Genomic DNA, 19,059 nt, shown 5'->3' on the forward strand with positions numbered 1-19,059 from the left:
TGCAAACATATCCACATGATCAACAGTTATAACTATATTCAGACCTATAACTTTATATTCTGAGTTACATTTATATAATCAGAGTTATAACTATATATTCAGGATTTACATTTATATATTAAGAGTTATGACTATATATGTTCAGAGTTACATCTATTTGATCAGAGTTATAACTATATATTTGGGATTTACATTTATATATTCAGAGTTCTGAATATATTCAGGTTACATTTATATATTCAGGATTTACAACTATATATTCTGAGTTATAACTATATATTCAGATTTACATTTATATAATCAGAGTTATAACATATTCAGGATTTACATTTATATATTAAGAGTTGACTATATATATATTCAGTTACATTTATATGATCAGAGTTATAACTATATTCAGGATTTACATTTATATATTAGGAGTTATGACTATATATTCAGTTACATTTATATATTAAGAGTTATGACTATATATATATTCAGTTACATTTATATGATCAGAGTTATAACTATATTCAGGATTTACATTTATATATTAGGAGTTACGACTATATATTCAGTTACATTTATATAATCAGAGTTATAACTATATTGAGGATTTACATTTATATATTAAGAGTTATGACTATATATTCAGGATTTACATTTATATATTAAGAGTTATGACTATATATTCAGAGTTACATTTATATATTAAGAAGTATGACTATATATATATTCAGTTACATTTGTATGATCAGTTATAACTATATTCAGGATTTACATTTATATATTAGGAGTTACAATTATATATTCAGTTACATTTATATAATCAGAGTTATAACTATATTGAGGATTTACATTTATATATTAAGAGTTATGACTGTATATTCAGAGTTACATTTATATATTAAGAGTTATGACTATATATATTCAGTTACATTTATGATCAGAGTTATAACTATATATTCGGGATTTACATTTATATAATCAGAGTTATAAATATATAATTGGGATTTACATTTACATATTCAGAGTTATGACTATATATTCAGGGTTACATTTATATATTCAGGATTTACAACTATATATTAGGAATTATAACTATATATTCAGAGTTACATTTACATTTAGTCAGTTATAAATATATATTCGGGAATTACATTTAATTCGTGACAGAGTTATGACTATATTCAGGGTTACATTTATATAGTCAGAGTTTTAACTCTGATTTACATTTAATTATTTCCTGTTTGGCCCCCATAATATATATATATATATATATATATATAAAGATTAAGATATTAAAAGAAAATAAAGTAAAATAATACTGAGGGCAATACTAATAAATAAGGACAAAAAATAAAAAAGATATTTTAAAAGGTGTAGCATGTTTAATCTTTAACTTGTCAAAACAGAGTTCATTGTAATTCATCATGAATGAATAAAGAAATAAAACAAAAGCAGTCGAGGGTGCGCTTCAGTTTAGAGGTACCCCCTCCTGATAATTAAGAAAAAAGGTGCCAGCCCCTCCCCTTCCTTGCTTTGCAAACAAAGGTTGTGAAAATGATCCATTACCCAACTGCCCCTTTGCCAGCTCTCAACCCCCCTCATCTGATTTCGTGTCTCTTCATCATCACACCAACTCAGACATGTGGCCCACCTCCCAGGATCTGCCCATGTACCCCCCACCAGGCTCCAGCACAAAGGGAGGGTCCCTCTCTCTGTCTGCTATCCACCCAATCTCTTTAATTAAACAGATAAGAGGCGAATCTCTGCAAAACCCCTAATCCGCAAGCTCCACCTTATCAGGAATTAATAGTTAACATTTTAAAAGAATACTTCATCCTAAAATGAAAATTCTCTCATCATTTACTTACCCTCATGCCACCCCAAATGACTTTTTCTTCAGATAAACACAAAGATTACAAGTGACCCATATTATGACGCCATGTGTTCTGAAGCAAAACGATATATGTGTGTGTGAGAAAGATACTAGTATTTTAAACTTTATTTTAACTATAAACCATCCGTCAATCTCCTAGACCAATTTTATAGCCTATAAAGTGATATGGTCTCTTAAAAGAATAAAGTTATATTAGGTTGTGTAATCAGGCTCCTCAAGTCAAGAAAGCTTTTATGAGGTCACTAAAGGCATAGTTCACCCAAAATTTTCCGTCTCATGTTGTTCCAAACCTGTATGAGTTTCTTTCTTCTGTGGACCACAAAATAATATATTTTGAAGAATGTTGATAAACAAATCGTTTCGGTTCACATCGACTTCCATTGTATTGACAAAAAATTCAATGGAAGTCAATGGGAACCACGAAAGAAAGCAAGCCATACAGATCTGGAATGTTTTTTTTGTGTGGTTGAACTATCCCTTTACCAACTCAGTTAATCAAAAACCAGTTCACTTTGTATTGGTAAAAGCCTATAACCACTATAGTCAAAGGATTATCTGTACCTTTCAATATTAAATGTTATCTTCCCTGTGTTTTGCACCACACAGATGTTTCCTTAAAACACCCACGAACAGAAAAATAACTTGTTCATTACGCTACACTGTAGCTATTGTCGGCTGTTCTTTGAGCCCAAGAGCTTTTATCTCTGAAACGATCAGTGGTACTCAGTTGGATGCGCTTTATTTGTTTAGTGGTGTTTAGTGACAGGAAGAACCACCATGTGGGGCAGGAATCTCCCCCATTGTCTTCAGTCCAGCGCGTTACACGCGGGGGAGGAAGAAGGGGGAGGGCAGTGGTATTTGGGGTGGAGCCAAACGAACACGACCCCCTCATCCCCCCGCCCCCTTCACCACCAAAGACCTTTTCATGTGCAATGAGTCCAGACATTCATATGAAACAACTCGCCTTGAGCCATGCAAATCCGCCGTCTATTCAAAACGTATGATTCACACATGAACGAAACATTTACCAAGCTTTTGTGCTTTTTTTCCTCCATTTTATTTCTGGGGTTTTCATCCAATTTACACCTGTCATTTCCTCCCCTACCCAAAATACAGGCTTTTAAATAAACCCATTAGATCACTGAATGAGCAGAATCAATTCTCTAGTCTACTTAATGCCTAGAGATTCAGGAGACATCGGTTGCAATGTGCAACATTTTCTAGGTGGAAAAATAAATCACTGCCTGCAAGCAGTAATAGAGTGTTAAAACAAACCAAACCAACAAAAAAAACTAATTCTACATAGTAAAAAAGTAGTGGTACAAAATGAAAAAAAATATACAGTCTAAAAAGTAACAAACTAATGATTACATATTGCACACACAGAGGCTTCAACAAGAGAATGACTTGAAATATCAAACAGTGCGTGTCTGTTACAGTAAACACCGTTCTCTACCTATACAAAACACGGGACTCCAACACAAAGAAACCTAAGTTCTGGGTAAAAAATACAAGGAAGCACGTGAATGTTCTGACCAATTAAGAAAAGACATAAAACGAAAAGACAAGCCCTGCCGAATCAGCAAGTAAATGGCAATATATTGAGGTAGTTCAAAGTTCAGGACTATAGGAGAAAGATTTTGATCCAAAGTCCAGTAAAGTGGTTGAAAAAGCTTCTCATTCAGCAGGACGTAAAGCAGACACTTTGGTCTTAAGGCCAGTCGACATAGAGGAATTCATTGTGTTGTCTAAGAACCAAAAAAAGAAAAGGAAAGAAATGAAGAATGTTTGGTTAAACTTTATCTTTAGTTTACAACAATAAGAAAATATTTTGGACCAAATATTACAGTCTGCTTTAAAATATCCTGTTCGATTAACAGAAACTAGACTTCTGGACTAAAAGGTATGACGCAACAACTGAAGCACACTGTAACAGCAGAATCATCTTTTCTAACCCGAGCTGTGAGGTTAAACTAGTTATTAGCACGACCTTGGAGGTAAATGTGAACAAAAGTGTGACAGTGAGGTAATCTTTACGAGCCACAGTGTTTGATAGGAAGAGGTCCGACACAATGAAGTCATCTTGCAGGGCGATCATGGCTATTTTTCCCTGTGGGGAGGAGGAACTAGTAAAGCACGGTTTCCTCCAGCACAGATGCCTCCATCCCCTGGGGCGTCTCCTTCCATCTGCCTGAGGGAACTGGAGCCTCAGTGTAACGTCAACCTTCTCTAATGACCGCGACGGTTTAAAACCCGAAAACACAGACAAAAACAAAACGAGCTACTTCATACAAACATCAGCTGGTTCAATGGTATGTTGTGTGTATGTATTAAAGAGATCTGTACATCCCTGATATGTGGCATGTCACTGTAAACAAGACCAGAAGGGAGACAGGATTCTAGGTCGTAAAGCCATCAGTTCATACAAAAAGGCAGCAGCATCAAAGGACCATACAGCAAAATCCAGTGTGAAAGTTCAAGGACTCGTTTGAAAATGCTGGTGGGATGGAATGCGGATCTCCGCGATTTCTCTCCTTAAGGCTGTATGCTTCAAAAAAAAGTCTCAAGTCAAAAGAGCATTCTTGCTCTTTTGCTGAGGTCAACAGTGGCGCAGCACTGGAAGAAGGTCCTCACTTGGCTAAATAATCTTAAAAAATAGACATCCTCAGTTCATAAAAATCCCAAAAGGAAGCATCCAAAGCTAAAAAAATGAGAGCTTAAAGGCCGATTTTAAGTTAATACTATAACCTCTGTGGGGTCCGTTCGACTGTTGGTCTTTTGTTTGGGAAGTCTTCGTCTGCGTCCAAGACGAAGAACTTCAGGGGCGGAGAGGGTGGAGGAGGACGGCGGCAGCCCAAGGTTGAGTTTGTCCTCCCTCTCCTGGCGTCACCTGTCAAAGCATCCGGCTGTGAAGGTGTGGTGGGAGCTTAAGTAGCCGCTCCCGTAAGTCAGACCGAGGCAGTGGCGCTCGGGCGCCATGCTCACCTGCATGGAGATGGGACCCTGGAGGGGCAAGCCTCGCAGCCCCGACGCCAAGCTGGGGAAAGCAGCGAACGAGCTGGCCGGCATCGAGGCTGAAAGCAGACTGGCCTGGTGGGGCTGCAGATATTCCCGAGAGCCCACTGGTCCCAGGGCCTGGCAGTCGGCCAGCATGTGCAGCTGGGATAGAGCCGGTGAGTGCTGGGAGAGCTGCGGGTAGCTGCTGGCCTGGAGGAGCAGCTGCTGGGAGCTGGAGGTGGGCTGCCTCTGCAGAGAGGGGGTGGCAGGGCTGGGGGGGATGAGAGCTTGCGGCTGGAGACTCGGAACGGCGGAAGGGGAAGATTTGGATTTGTTGGCCTCTTTTACGTCATTGTCATGAGCTCTGAAAAGTGAAACAAAAGGCACCGTAAGGGCAAAGTGAAGTGAAGCATGTGTGGTGTACTTCAGGGCGCATTATGCTGCATGAACGAGAGTATATACTGCGGTTTGCTCTTACAGTAACATGAGCTGGATGCACTGCGTCAGATGATCCCAGGAGTAGCCTGTGAGAAGGTGGAGGACAGTGGTCCAGCTGGGGGAGATCTGCAGGCAGATTCTGGACGCAGCTATGCAAGCAGCTGCCACCTGAGAGGGCCTGAAGCTCAAGAAGGCGTGATCTACAACAAAAACACCCACAAACACGCTATATCAGTGATTTTATCATGGTTAAGAGATTGTTAGGCATAGAACTTGCATAAAACAACTTAAAAATTAATCAATACGTTTGTTATAGAATGAAGATATACATTTGTTATATAAAAATGATAACCTTTTTATCAAATTAACAATATGAATTGATCGTCTCAAGCTACACTTAACCCTGTTACATTGCTACACGTTCCATCATCACTATTACTTAATTCATTTGAAAATAATTGAAATAAAATCCTAAAAGAATTTAAAAGAATTCTTACCTTGCAACGAGACTTCCAGGAAGTAGTGTGTGTACTTGTCCATGAAAGCTTTGGTCTTGGACAGGGAGGACAGGGGCCAGCCGTTGTGTAGGTCACCCTCCTGGACAGCAGCATGGAGGTAGTAGTCAATGAAGTGGGCAGGGGTGGGCATGCACAGGTTCCAACCGAACGTCTCCAGCAGCAGCAGCTCCATCTTGATGAGGTCACGCTTGTTGAGGGTGAGGTTCAGACTGCACATGAAGCCCAGAGTGTTCAGCTGCTCCAGTTTGGGCACACGGTCCTCCTTCTCCTCAAACTTACCTGTGCAAAGACGAGCAAATATCTGAGCTCATGCATTTAATCTGTTCAATGTTGCATGCCTGGTTAAATTACGATGCTAAAACATGAATGCATCCCCTGTGGATTATCCCGCTGGTTATTCCAGACATCACATCAGAGATGGATGAAAGCAAGGACATTTTATAGTCATTTCTTTTTTCCCCTTGTTATCAGATCACTAAGATCTAAAACATTCTTGATCTAAGAACAATCCATCTCTTTTCTTCATTCGCATACTTGGGTTTCTTTAAAAGGATATGCACTGACATCATTAAGGTGAGGCATTTTGTGAATTCCTGTAATGAGAGAGCACAGCTGCCTCATGGTGAATTAGCCTTTCTCTGCAGAATTCCTTTGTTCTCTTGGTTCCCCCTTCCTGACTCTAGGTGCTAGGTGTTAATATCTTTTCCCCAAAGTCCAAGGCTCCCTAGTATTGCTTCCCCTGCAGTCTAATGCTCCAACAATAAGGGCCCCACGACCTCTGACTTCTGCGGCTCATGGTTGAGTGCACACAGACCCCCACAGATCACTGGCTGGTGTGGAGGAGACACAGTCCAAACAGCAAAGAGAAACCAAGGTCACACCTTCATTCCTTGACACTTTCAATAAACGCATGCTATAGACAACATCACGTCTTTGTCCTATTAAATGAAATGTCTCTTAAAGTACTTCCCATTTATTATAACAAAAAACTGCATCTGTAACTACTACAAGCTGTCATATAAACACCCAGTTATTAGAGGAGTCAGATGTTAATAAATGTTTTCACAGATTGTGTAACTGCTAAGTAATTTGTTACACCCAGTCGAACCACTACGACCTAAAATATTTACTCTAAGTAACCCCTGAGATTAACCGGTCAATAAATGGGTGTTTCTTATGAGTCATGTTTCAGCTGAGATGTTTCTTTGGAATTTTAGAAAATAAACTTAAAACAGTTTTCACTCTCGCTTTTTCAACAGTGAATAGTTGTCAAATTTTCTTTTTGCGTAATTTGACAACTATCTTCAATGATTATTTTGTCAACAATTATTTCACTTTTAATTTAAATGTGTATTTTACCACATTTATTTCAAAATGCGATAAAATTGTATTAATTGGACAAAGATAAAATAATAAAAATACATGCATAAGAGGAAAAGCAGCAAAGCAAAAGCTATCATCGTTTTCACGTTTTAATAGAACCTAACCTTCATATTTGGAATCCACTCCTGAAATATAAGTGGCCAAAACTGAAGAGACAACCAAATATGATGTTACATTATTTTCAAATTTATATTTTATATATATATATATATATATTCATCACACTCAATTCAAGCATTCAGCTTAAACTCAAAACCTGGGGGCAAATACAATTTCTTTTTTATTTTCGTGTCACTGTATATTCAGCAACATAACAGGAAACACTGGTGGACCTTCATGGTCAAAAAGTCCCAGCTGACTCCAAAAAAAAAAAACTGCAAAAGTGTTTTTTCTTAATTATCTGGGGTGTACAAATTCTTTTCATTAGCATCAAACCTCAAGGGGCAATCTGTCACACTAATCTGAATATCAGGAACCCTGCTGAGTGTTTCAGTTCAAACATGCCCCTCTAGGGCCCTCAGCTCTGCACCCCTCCCTCGTCCTTCTGACGAAAGGGCCAGCCTGCATTTGACATGCTACTCTACACCGTTTTCTTAAAAAAGTGAGCTGCAGCCCCATTAGTTACAGGACAGATGCCATTTCAACAGGGCTTCATTATGAAGATGGAAAAGTACCATAATTATAGTCTTGTTTTCGTTATTCCTTCAACATGCAGAGAATACACCTTTAATATCCAAAAAGATGACCTTTTTCATGTTTACATGCTTTCAGATTTGATTAAGAAAAGCAAGTTTCATGCCATGCATTGTGCTTTAAACCGGTTACCATAACAAACCCCCATCACCCCAGCTCAGGAGAGGAAATGAGCCTGATATCTGGCCGTCTTCTCCTCCTCCAAAGTTTTCAGCAAAAAGAATGAGAGCGGGTGGGTGTGGGGGGCTAATTGCGCTGATAACATCAAGCTCAAGTGTTCGTCCATGCATATCCTCAAGCTGCATTTAGCCATCATTCATCCCTGAACATTATCACCTAAAAATGAGATTTGAAAGTCTCGATTAATTTCCTCTGTTTTAATAAAGTAATGTTTTCACTCAGCTAGTTTTTAATGTTGACCTCAACTGAAGTGCTCACCATGGTGCAATTTCTGCTGACTCAGCCTTCAGGGTGATCGTCCTGTGTTAATACTGACTTAACACAAGGTTACGGTCTGGCTTTGAATGATATGAGCTTAAAAAAAAAATCAAACTGAAGCAAATGAGCTTTAGACAGGCAGCAGTGTTAATTTAGTATTATATTTCTTAATATTTTCAGTTAGTGTTTTTTTATATTTTTAATTTCAGTTTAAGTTTTAGTAATTATGTGCTTTTGTCATTTTTATTAGTTTTATATTTCCATTTAGCTTTAATTTATTTGGTAAGGTAACACTTTACAATAAGCTAGGTTGCATTTTTAACATTACTTGACTACATTAATACATACTTTTTTGTTGTTGTTATTTTATGTTAACTAATCTTAATGAATTTTAACATTTACTAATACATTACTAGAAAGTTGAGTTTAGCTGACATGAACAAACAAGGAAGAGTTGTTTTTTAATTAACATTAACATTTTAATTAATTAAAGATTAATAAATACTGAAAAAAAAAAATTACCCGCTTGTTTAATACATTAACTAAACAGTGTAAAGTGTTGCCATTTATTTTTATTACAGTTTTCATTTTAGTCATGTTATTACTTCCATTCATTTTCATTAGTAGCCAAAGTAGCACTTACAATTTTCGTTTAAAGTTTTTCATCCAATATTTATATGATTAACCTCTGAACATTACACTAACACTAAACATTACCTCTGAACATGCACACTAGCAATCCTAAAATTAATCTTAAAATGGGATTTTCTATGATATGCAATGCAAGCCTGTTTGTTTTATGCAAATAGAGCAGCTCCCTACAATTTGTCACAATAAATCTTGGTCTGAATGGATTGGAAACTTTGCATTGCTCTCAGCTTTAAGCGCGGCGTCCAGCCCTGTCCCACACACTGACTGCAGGCGACTCTTAGAGAAAACCAACAATGGCCGCAGCCGCCTGAATCAATGACTTAGGGAAAGGGAGGGATATTTTAACAAGGAACATGAGCAAAGCCATTATTCATTCCGTCTAAAGCAATTAATTAATGCCTGAACACTGCCAATTGCCGGCCAGCGGGCGCAAAACAACCCTCCCCCAACATGAGGCCGCCATAATGAGGGTCAGAAGTATGAGAGAGATTTGGTATTTAAAGACAACCTTTCGATTATTCAGGACAGATGCATATGCAGAAAGCAATCTGAATTAATTGTCATTACAAAATCTGTTTTTGTCTGCCTTGATCTAGGCTCCAGATTTTAATCTGTGGAAAAACACCAACACATGGCGACACAAGTCACACCCTCGATCTTATCTGTCCCCTTTTGTTTTGTGTGTAAGCAGACGTGCCACCACTGATAACATGCCATGCCATATTGCACATCACATATATATATATTGAGTCAGACTTCCTTTTTTCCTGCACTAGAAATCTACTGGAGACATCAGGCGACACTTCTGCATCACTGCAAGACTCCTTTTGCTTTCGTAATCTACCAGAAATCGTCGGTTAGACTGTGATGGGCTTGCAACATGCCAAGGCAGCTGTATCATTCTGGTTTGTGCGTTGGATAGGTTGCCTTGGAGACTGACTAAGAGGTCTTGAGGCCAGCGGAGGCCATGGCCTCTTATGCACACAGCTGTCACACAGCACAATACAGCAGCCAGCTAGAGTCAGTTCAATACGAGCAGTCGCAAAATGAAATTTCTTAAGTTCGATTTCACTTCAGGTTCCTGCAATAATAATCAAACACCAGCAGCGCAGGTAAATAAAAGCATCAACTACAGTGCGATCATATTAATCTTTGACTTACTGGCTAGGAGGAGGCAGGAGAGGGCGATGACGTACAGCTGCCGCACCGCTACGTCATAGTGATCCATAAAGAGGTCGAGCAGGTAGACGGCCAGATGACGTGCTGTAGGGCACAGCTGGTATCGGTTACTGAGAACAGCGAGCAGGTCGGCAAAGTACCGCCGCATCCCGATCTGTGGAGAGTGGGCCTGGTACGTAGGCAACTTCAGCTCCTAAGGAGAAAAGGTTTATATATAAATATTGTAATATGGTGCATTACAAAACAAAAAAAACTGTATATACATAAACAGCCTGGTGATAGTTGCATTTACTGGGAACGGAGCTGCTCTCAGACGCTGAAAGAAACACGTTACCTGCACGAATGTCACGCTTCATTCAGAAACCCGCAGCACATTTGAAGACTTCAGATGCAAAAGCCACTAAACGCCACCTCCACCAAAAATGAGATGACAATATTGAGCAAATGCATAGTGTACGTTCAAATACTTGCGCTTCGAACCTGCTAAATTCAAGCCTCTGCCCATTCAGAAATACCGGTTTGTTGGCAGAAACCTCTAAACGCCACTTCCCTTCACAGAACCAATCAGAAGATGCTATTCAAATCATATGATTTCATTTCAAGATGAATGACGGTGTGTGTTAGAGCCAGCTTTCAATTATTGAGCTGCAGGTTTTTATACTGTTTAAAGAGATTTTTAATGTTTAGAAGAAATGTATATTTTATGACAATGGATTGTTTAGATTTGACTAATATCAGTTTAAGGTTTACCGACTTAATGCACAACAGTAGGGCTGAACGATCAATTGCATTTGCGATTATATCGCGATGTGATAAAACATGATTTTTTAACGCAAAGACTACGATTGCAGTCTGGTCACATGACACTCGAGAGTAAAGCAGTCTGCAGAAGAAGCATCAACTTGACACGTTATTGTGTTTAATCGAGTTAATATTGTGTCGTCCATACTATACAATAGTGGAGGGAGAAAAGATTCCGGATCGATTCTGAGCTTAGATTTTAACTGCAGGTGCGCGATGGTGCTGCGTGTGTTTTAGAAACACCCGTATTCTGCTTGCTTCCATTTCCACACACACACACACACACACACACCATCAAATAATATTTCATAAAGTTCGGAAAGGTTGACATGAATTACAATGACATTCACGTGCTTAATTGCACAGGATATATATGCTCTGAGAAACGTGCACTTTGCTTGATGTTACGTTTACAGTATGTTCTCGTCTGCCGGTATTTGAAATACTCTATGAAGGCTTCATTTATGTCGTTTAGAATGCAGTGTGCTTATATTAAAAATAAGAAACTCACTGACAGAAGGCTTTCGGTTTAAAATGCTCACGCCACGCTTTGTGAAGAGTGCTCGTGCATCTCAAAATTCTTTTCTACGTAAAATGAATGTAAACACAGTCAGTAATGTCTTAAGGAATTAAACAGAAAGGACAAAACATCATTAATAATCAAGAAACAGTAAAGCTGAGAAAGAGAAAAATCCCTCACAGTTCAGATACTCTTAAATATTGAAAGCACTCTTTGTTCATTGCATTTAATATGTTTTTTGTTCCTCTTTATTATTTACTAGCTTTTATGCTTTGCAGCTATATTGGTTTATATATTTAAAATTATTAACATGTAATAGTTAATTAAATTTTTTGAATAATTTTTAATTGTTTTAAAAAGTACTTTTAATTGCATATATATTTAAAAAAAAAAAAAAAGATTTTAGGTTTTATTAATAAGATTAATTTATTAAAAAAAAGTTCAAGAATTGTTTTGGAATCGGAACGAGAGGTGCCTAAAGATTCCCACCATTATAAAATGATTTATTGTTGAATAATACAGAAGATAAAGAGCTTAAAAAAATCATTGCATATAAAATCCCAATTAGATTTTCCAAAATCGTTCAGTCCTACTGAACAGTGCACTTTTTACAGTCATTTATTCATTTTTGATTTTTTTTTTTTTACATTTAATACTGTATATAGGTTATTAACATTTTTGAGCGTAATGTATATGGTGTTGTTATTGTATTAGGTCTTCTATTCGTCTTCTGTTTGTTATTTGTCATTTCATGTCATTATGGTTATACTGTGTGAATTATTTATTATTTTCCTTTATTCAGAAAGGACAGTGAAGAGTGACAGGACAGAGATCGGGTAGGATTGGGAAACGACAGCGGGTCATATTCGAACCTGGGTCCCCTGTGAGCACTTGGACCTGAATACGATACAGACTTGGCAGTAGTGATTTTGCAACTATTTACTACGTCTTGTCCAAAGAGGTGGACTTTGAGGTTTTTACAAATTGCCATTAAAGTGAAATTACTGAACCTAAACATAGGAGCCTGATAAAAGAAAAAGCTAATTTAAAAGAAAACTGTCAGACGGACTTAAGAGGTTTTCGCATTTGAAGTCTTCATTTCTTATTGAATCGCATTATTTATGATTTCACATTAGCACTAAGCTATATTATGATTTTTAATTGGTTTTAATATATTGTGCAGCCTTAGAAAACGGTGTAATAATGCGGTTCATGAATTCTCTTCCATGGAATGTGCCACTTAACCCAATCGACAAGTGAATTGCAATCAAGGATTTATTTAAATCAAGCACTTTAGATTAATTGAATAATAATGACAGCTGTAATATATTTATTTATATATATATTGCTGAATGAAAGTATTCAATTCACTATTTTTTTTTTGCTGATTCCAAATGTAATAATTTTGTGTGAAAAAATAATACTTTCATTCAGCAACATATCAACATATTTATAATTTATAAAATTCTCTAATAAATGTTCTTATAAACTTTTTCAAAATTCTATTCATCAAAGATTCCTGACATGTATCAGAGTTTCCACAACAATATTAAGCAACAACTGTTTTCAACATTGATAATAATAAGAAATGTTCCTTAAGCACCAAATCAGCATATTAGTATAATTTCTGAAGGATCATGCAACATTTTTTTTTTTATGCAAAATGACCTCATGTATTATGGTAATTGTACTTTTAAAGTAAAATAAATACATTTGTAAAACATATGTCAAATTAAAACAAATTAAAAACAAACAAACAAGAGAATGAATTGTATGTAAAACACAAATGTTTACATAGTGTTGCAGTTTTATCCGAATTCTTTGTAATCAAGCAAACCAGAGCAGGTCTCAAATTCATCTGATACTAACTGCATAAAAATTACAATTCAAACATACCCGAAAAGGTTGCAGTCACACTTAATAAGCGGCTAAATTGTCAAACTCTTTCCAGACATGAGTCCCACAGGCAGAGTGTGCCGCTTTATAGTGGCTGTTCAGGAGAGAGCTGGTTCCTTTACAGGCCTAGCCATCATGTCTCACAGCCATCTGTCCCCCGTGGGGTGAGGGGCTGGGATTTGACCCTCTCAAGGAGCCCTTTTGTAGGGTCTGCCCGCAATTTAGACAGCCCTACAGCTGCTGCTGTATTTGAATCGGTTTATCAACTGCATATCTCGATGCAAATCATTTTCAAGAGAACAAGCTTTATACATGACAATTTTCAAAGCATCTAGAAATACTATAACAAGGTAAAGCTAGAGAAAATAAAACTAGCTTGGCACCTTTGTGGTCTTATATTTTTTATGGATTGCGCACCGATAAAATGGGAATTGGCACTTGAACGTCACACACACAGACACACGAAAAGAGGAAATAGACTTGTTTGAATATTGCCGTTTTAATTGCTGAAGACAGACCAAATTATAGCTTTAACACAAGCGATGGAAAACACAACATTACAGAAAAAAATATCTTGCAAAATTTCATTGTATGCTAAATTAAGAGCAAGGCAGCTAAATTAACCTCCTTAGAAGATTTCAATTAATAGCAAAGCCCCTTAGCTTTCGGTATTGACGTAGTAGGAGGTGAAGCCTGCCAACCTCCCACACAAAACATAAATTAAACTACAGCCTATCTATGCAAAGATTTGTCCCGTAAACATTTCTGCACAACATTAACTGAGCATTGCACGTTGGTGAACAGAGAGAGATTGTTCCGTCTAAATAAAATCCACCAACACCAAACCTCAGATATTTCACCAAACAGCTGAACCACTTTGCATCTCCAGTGCATTAGTCCTACACATCATTAGATTTCACAGTGCAACTCTGACTAACCAGGTGGTGAAGAGAATAACGTGCCAAAAAAACTAAGAAAGGTCCATGCGCTGTCACATAATATCATTTTGCCACTCCTTGACACATGCTGAATAAACCCAGCAGGATTTAGTCCAGTAATCTCAAGCTAACAGACAAACTCAAGTACAAACACACACACGCAGACGGAGCACTTCACATTCCAAACCGGATGTGAGCACACCCCACAATAAACAGGACGGACAATAAAAGCACAACAGCCTGCACTAAATAAATGCACTTAAACCTCACTGTCTGTCTGATGGGTGCAATTCACTCAGCAGTGAGGAAACAAAAGTTCACATGGTTTAGCAACACACTTCCTAGTGTTCCACCTCAAAAGTGTATCCAGATTACCAATAACGACATAAAACGATGAATTTGTTACATTTTTAAACAGTTTGTGTGGCAGTTTTACATTGTGACCTCATGCTGAAGTTAAATTACATGTATTTTCCAGCATGTATTTAAAATAATATTAACACAATTATTTCAAAATAAAAGCAATGAATGTTGTGAGCATCCATGCAAATTTCCTTTAGATGTAAATTTATGCATTTTTATTTTTAACATAAAGAGGGCTTTTGTGTGTAGGACATGTTGTCCCTTATCTATATGTATATATTAATGCTGTCAAACGATTAATCGCATCCAAAATAAAAGTTTGTGTTTACATAATATATGTATGTGTGTATAATTATGTATATTTGAAAACGCACACATACGTGTATATATTTAAGAACTATTTGCATGTATATATTCATGCCATTTATATATATATATATAACAATATATAAAAAAATTTTTTTCTTAAATATATACAAGCATGTGGGTGTGTGTGTGTATTCATATATACATAATAATTACACACAGTATACATATATTTTATGTAAACACAACTTTTATTTTGGATGCGATACTTAAAATAAATAAGTAAAAGAATTGAAAAAATATCAAATTTAAACTAAAAGGCTAAAAGTAGAGGAGCCTTGTGGTTTCGTCACAAAGTCCTGGGACAGTGTTCCTAAACGTAAATGACATTCAATATGAACATAATCAGGGAAGTGTGTTTTGAATACAAATGTAGACGATACTAAATGCGACGGTCAGGAACCTTCATAAAACCACAATCAGGGGACGTTTTCTGAGGGCTGTGTGACATTTCACACTTCCCCATCAAAGCTTGGCCAAGTCAAACCAATCCTGGTTCAGTGTGGCAATCATGCCAAGCAACGGAGGCCTGGATAATGACATCTGGATCAAAACTGCATTGACACAACCTATGATGAATGCAAAGCTGTTTATTAGGCAACAACTCACCTTAATTCGGAGAGCCTGATGGATGTCCGCTGCGAGCTGGCTTTTCCACCACTGCCCCTCCGTTTCCATCTTTCCCATCCAGAAAGGGCCCCAATCCTTAAACACAAACATGAGTGTGAAAGGAAAGGAAAATAAGAAATTCTTGCTCAGTTTAGGCACTTCTACCACACTAGCCTACTTTCTATTTCAGGTCTGTTTGAGGGGGGAAAAAATGTCACAGTTGTGCTTGTGGGAAACTCATTTCTAAATTTACTGTGAGCTTGAAGTCGTCCAGCAAAGTTCAAGCAGTTCATCTCACACTGAATCACAACAGCTATCCTAAAAATCACGAGTTTGCTTTATTCATTTATGGGAGACTTAATAACAAACATAATTTGTGTAGCGACAATCCTTCGGCGTTTTAATGTCACTTTATTTCTAACAAAAAAGAAAAAGAGCCAATCGGTCCGAAATGAAAGTGACCGGCGCCGCACATCCACCCCTGCGGCACGCCACGAGACCCCTATTACAGCGATATCAAGTAGGCTATACACGAGAGTTGTGAACGAATAAAGCAATGCGTTTCAGGTTAAACGCGTTAATCAACCGCGGCAATCTAAACTAAAGCAGCAGCTGAAAATGAAACATTATAGGAAACAGTACAGCGCTCTTTAATAAGACAACATCGCGTCTTACCACTGAGACAACGGCGCTCCAGACCCCTTTGTTTCAAAACTGCCGCATACTGGAGTTATATCCTTCAACTACGCTCGTGTGTACTTTTCGAAACAAATCCCATATCAAGGAAAATTCTTCCCGTGAATAACAAAGTCGCTTCAACGTACACTTGGGTGGTTTTTTTTATCAAAACACCGCCGCATGCGTATCCAAGTTAACCCCTTTGACTTTTTTTCGCCGTCCCGTGTAGCGTGCTGTGCTCCCCCAGCGGCCTGAGAGGAGCAGATCTGAATGATGTTGGTGCGCGGAGCTGCATGCTCGCTCCAAACGGGGAGGAGTCCGCAGCGCGGACATTAACACTAGCGTTGCTACAAACAATTGCGACTCGTCAATTTAATTAAAACATTGATAGACGTGAGACTGAAATGAAATATGTGTTTGTTTACATATATATGTGTGTGTGTATGTGCGCGCGCGCGCGTTATTATTATAGCATCTAAATCTACAGGTGAAATGTATTTTTTTGAGATTTACTGAGATTAAGTGATGTAGAGGACAGCGAAGAACAACATTTTTTTTAAAATGTTTTATAATTTAATGTAAATAAATCAAATTGCTGGATATGATCAAATCCATATTTAGCATACGTATTTATCAATAGGCTAACGTAATTCCTTTTTCAAATAATTAGCCTATGCATTTAGCATAGGCTAATCATTGGTGTTGATGGAATAAAATAAAAAATAAAAATGTTTGTTCAGATAGTGCTGTTTTATAGGTATTAGCTAGTAAAAAAAACTCCATCCTAGTTTTGTAAAATAGTGACCAATATACTATTTTGGGATGTTTTGCCTGTATTTGGCCAGCAGGTGGACCCTGCACCCATTAGGAATTTAGGAGATACTGCTTCAAACTAATAATTGTCGTACAAGATAAGGCGAAGTCCATGGTCTATCTCATATGTAATAACCTGCTATAGGCCTATAGGCTATATAGAAATAGCAATGTCTGATCAGTTAGCTTCTTGAAAAGGGATACAAAACATTTTAAGTTGATTTATGTGTAGAAAGTGTTAGCTGTTGCTCATATGTATGAAGTGCAAACTGCAGTTTTAACAGTAGGGTAAGACATGTAGCCATTAAATGTAGCTTTTCTATTTGGGAACGAGACAGATAGCCTATGTCAGATTATCCTCTTATTTCACAGACAAGACTTAAACCTAGTCCCAGACTAAAATGCCTTTGAGCTGTTTTAACTTAACGCAATTTGCACTGGCATATCTTAAAATATGTCACTGTCAGTGTTTTGTCTCACCGGTAATGTATTTTTTCTAAGGCATGTTTATAAAATCTACTTAAATGCATCATTTAAAGGGATAACGTTAGTTCACTCTGAAATGAAAATAAAGTCATATTTTACTCACCCTGCTGTTGTTCCAATGCCCTTCCTTCTATCTTTTTCGGACCTCAAAAGCAGAAATTTTAAAAAACCGTACTGCACGCGCTCCTCCATCTAATCTGGCAGTGATTCGCTATCAGCTAAAACTTTACAAAAATGATACAAAAGTATCACGTAATGATACAGTGAGACCCGCGCCATATATGGAAAGTGTTCAGCATACACTGTAAAAAAAAGTCAGTAAAAATAGGGCACAATGTAGGCCTACTGAATAAATATGAAGGAATTTTCCGTATTGGTGTTTTACAGTTGTTTTACCTGTATTTGGAATTAGCCTACACATTGCATTAGTTTGTGTTTTAAGGGTTAACTGAAATTTCCGTAAAATTAGGCTACTGGATAATGTAGCCTACTGGGGCCCCAGAAAATTGATAGTAGGCCTACATTTTCCGTTTTTATTTTTTACAGTGTATTATAAGGTTTTGCGAGAAAGAAACCATATTATTCAGTCAAAATACTGAGCTCAGCCGTTACTCTGTGGGCGTTCCCGTGAGTCAGCAACCAATGTTGTCATGGCAACCGGTACATAACCAGTGTTACCAATGTAGCAATTTTGTTGCTAGATTTAGCAACTTTTCAGACTACCCTGGCAATTTTTTTATTTTTTATTTTAAAGCACCTAGCAACAAATTTAGCAATTTTTTTAATTTATTTGGCAACTATTAGCAACTTTTGAAAAGTGACTCTAATCCAAACAACTCAGGTACGAGCTGGCTCAATAGACAGAGCGGTTCATAAAAAATTCCTTTTGTCTGGCTATCACCAGACCAAGCTCAATCTTTTAAGATTGCACATTAATCTAAGTGAGTCTGCTCTGTACAAGAGGTAAGATCAACAGGCATAGTTCAAATGACTCTTTATGCATTGACCTATCGGTAAGCCCCTCCCATCGAACACAGATGAGCCAATGGCAGTTGAGTATCAGTCGCGCTGGGACCGGAACTCGGACATCTTTAGGTTTCAGCTCCATAGAGAAACATTGGAAAATCCAAAGCTCTCATCGGTTTGATGGTGTTTATGCTACAAAAATGGTAAAACGTTGTGTCTGAGGTACTGCAACACTGATTCCAGGGATCCTGAGAGGATTTTCTGGTTGTCATACTCTCATTAAGTTATTATTAAAGTTCGTAATTCCCTGCTAACGTACAAACCGACTAACTATAACTAACTGTTCTCATGCAACGGTGTAGGTCAGAAACACGAAGGTCTACATTTCAGTGCATCTCTCCATATTAAACTGATTAAATGCGAATTTATGTAATCTTACCC

General features: G+C 37.4%; 1 protein-coding gene across 2 annotated transcripts; it reads right to left on the minus strand.

The window, feature by feature from the left end:
• Positions 1-2,933: 2,933 nt before the first annotated feature.
• ccnjl (cyclin J-like) lies at positions 2,934-16,598 on the minus strand. Of its 2 annotated transcripts, XM_079834442.1 has the most exons (6): positions 16,351-16,598; positions 15,676-15,771; positions 10,165-10,375; positions 5,818-6,117; positions 5,361-5,520; positions 2,934-5,246 (listed from the first exon to the last, which is right to left on the minus strand). In XM_079834442.1, exons 2-6 carry the CDS (start codon positions 15,751-15,753, stop codon positions 4,772-4,774), a joined length of 1,224 nt encoding a protein of 407 aa, XP_079690568.1. In that variant the 5' UTR covers positions 15,754-15,771; positions 16,351-16,598; the 3' UTR covers positions 2,934-4,771. The 2 variants fall into 2 exon arrangements, with proteins under 2 accessions (XP_079690568.1, XP_079690567.1); XM_079834441.1 differs by lacking the exon at positions 16,351-16,598 and having other exon boundaries at positions 15,676-15,899.
• Positions 16,599-19,059: the final 2,461 nt, after the last annotated feature.

This window comes from Gobio gobio, assembly GCF_949357685.1.
Source record: "Gobio gobio genome assembly, chromosome: 14".
NCBI classification, from domain to species: domain Eukaryota; kingdom Metazoa; phylum Chordata; class Actinopteri; order Cypriniformes; family Gobionidae; genus Gobio; species Gobio gobio.

What these genes read in the sequence shown, in the direction of transcription:
- ccnjl (XM_079834441.1), bottom strand. Translation starts at nt 15,786, where the DNA reads ATGTTTGTGTTTAAGGATTGGGGCCCTTTCTGGATGGGAAAGATGGAA. An exon ending in ATCAGGCTCTCCGAATTAAG is followed by an intron (nt 10,376 to 15,675) that starts GTGAGTTGTTGC and finishes TTTTCTCCTTAG; the next exon opens with GAGCTGAAGTTGCCTACGTA. An exon ending in CTCCTGCCTCCTCCTAGCCA is followed by an intron (nt 6,118 to 10,164) that starts GTAAGTCAAAGA and finishes GTCTTTGCACAG; the next exon opens with GTAAGTTTGAGGAGAAGGAG.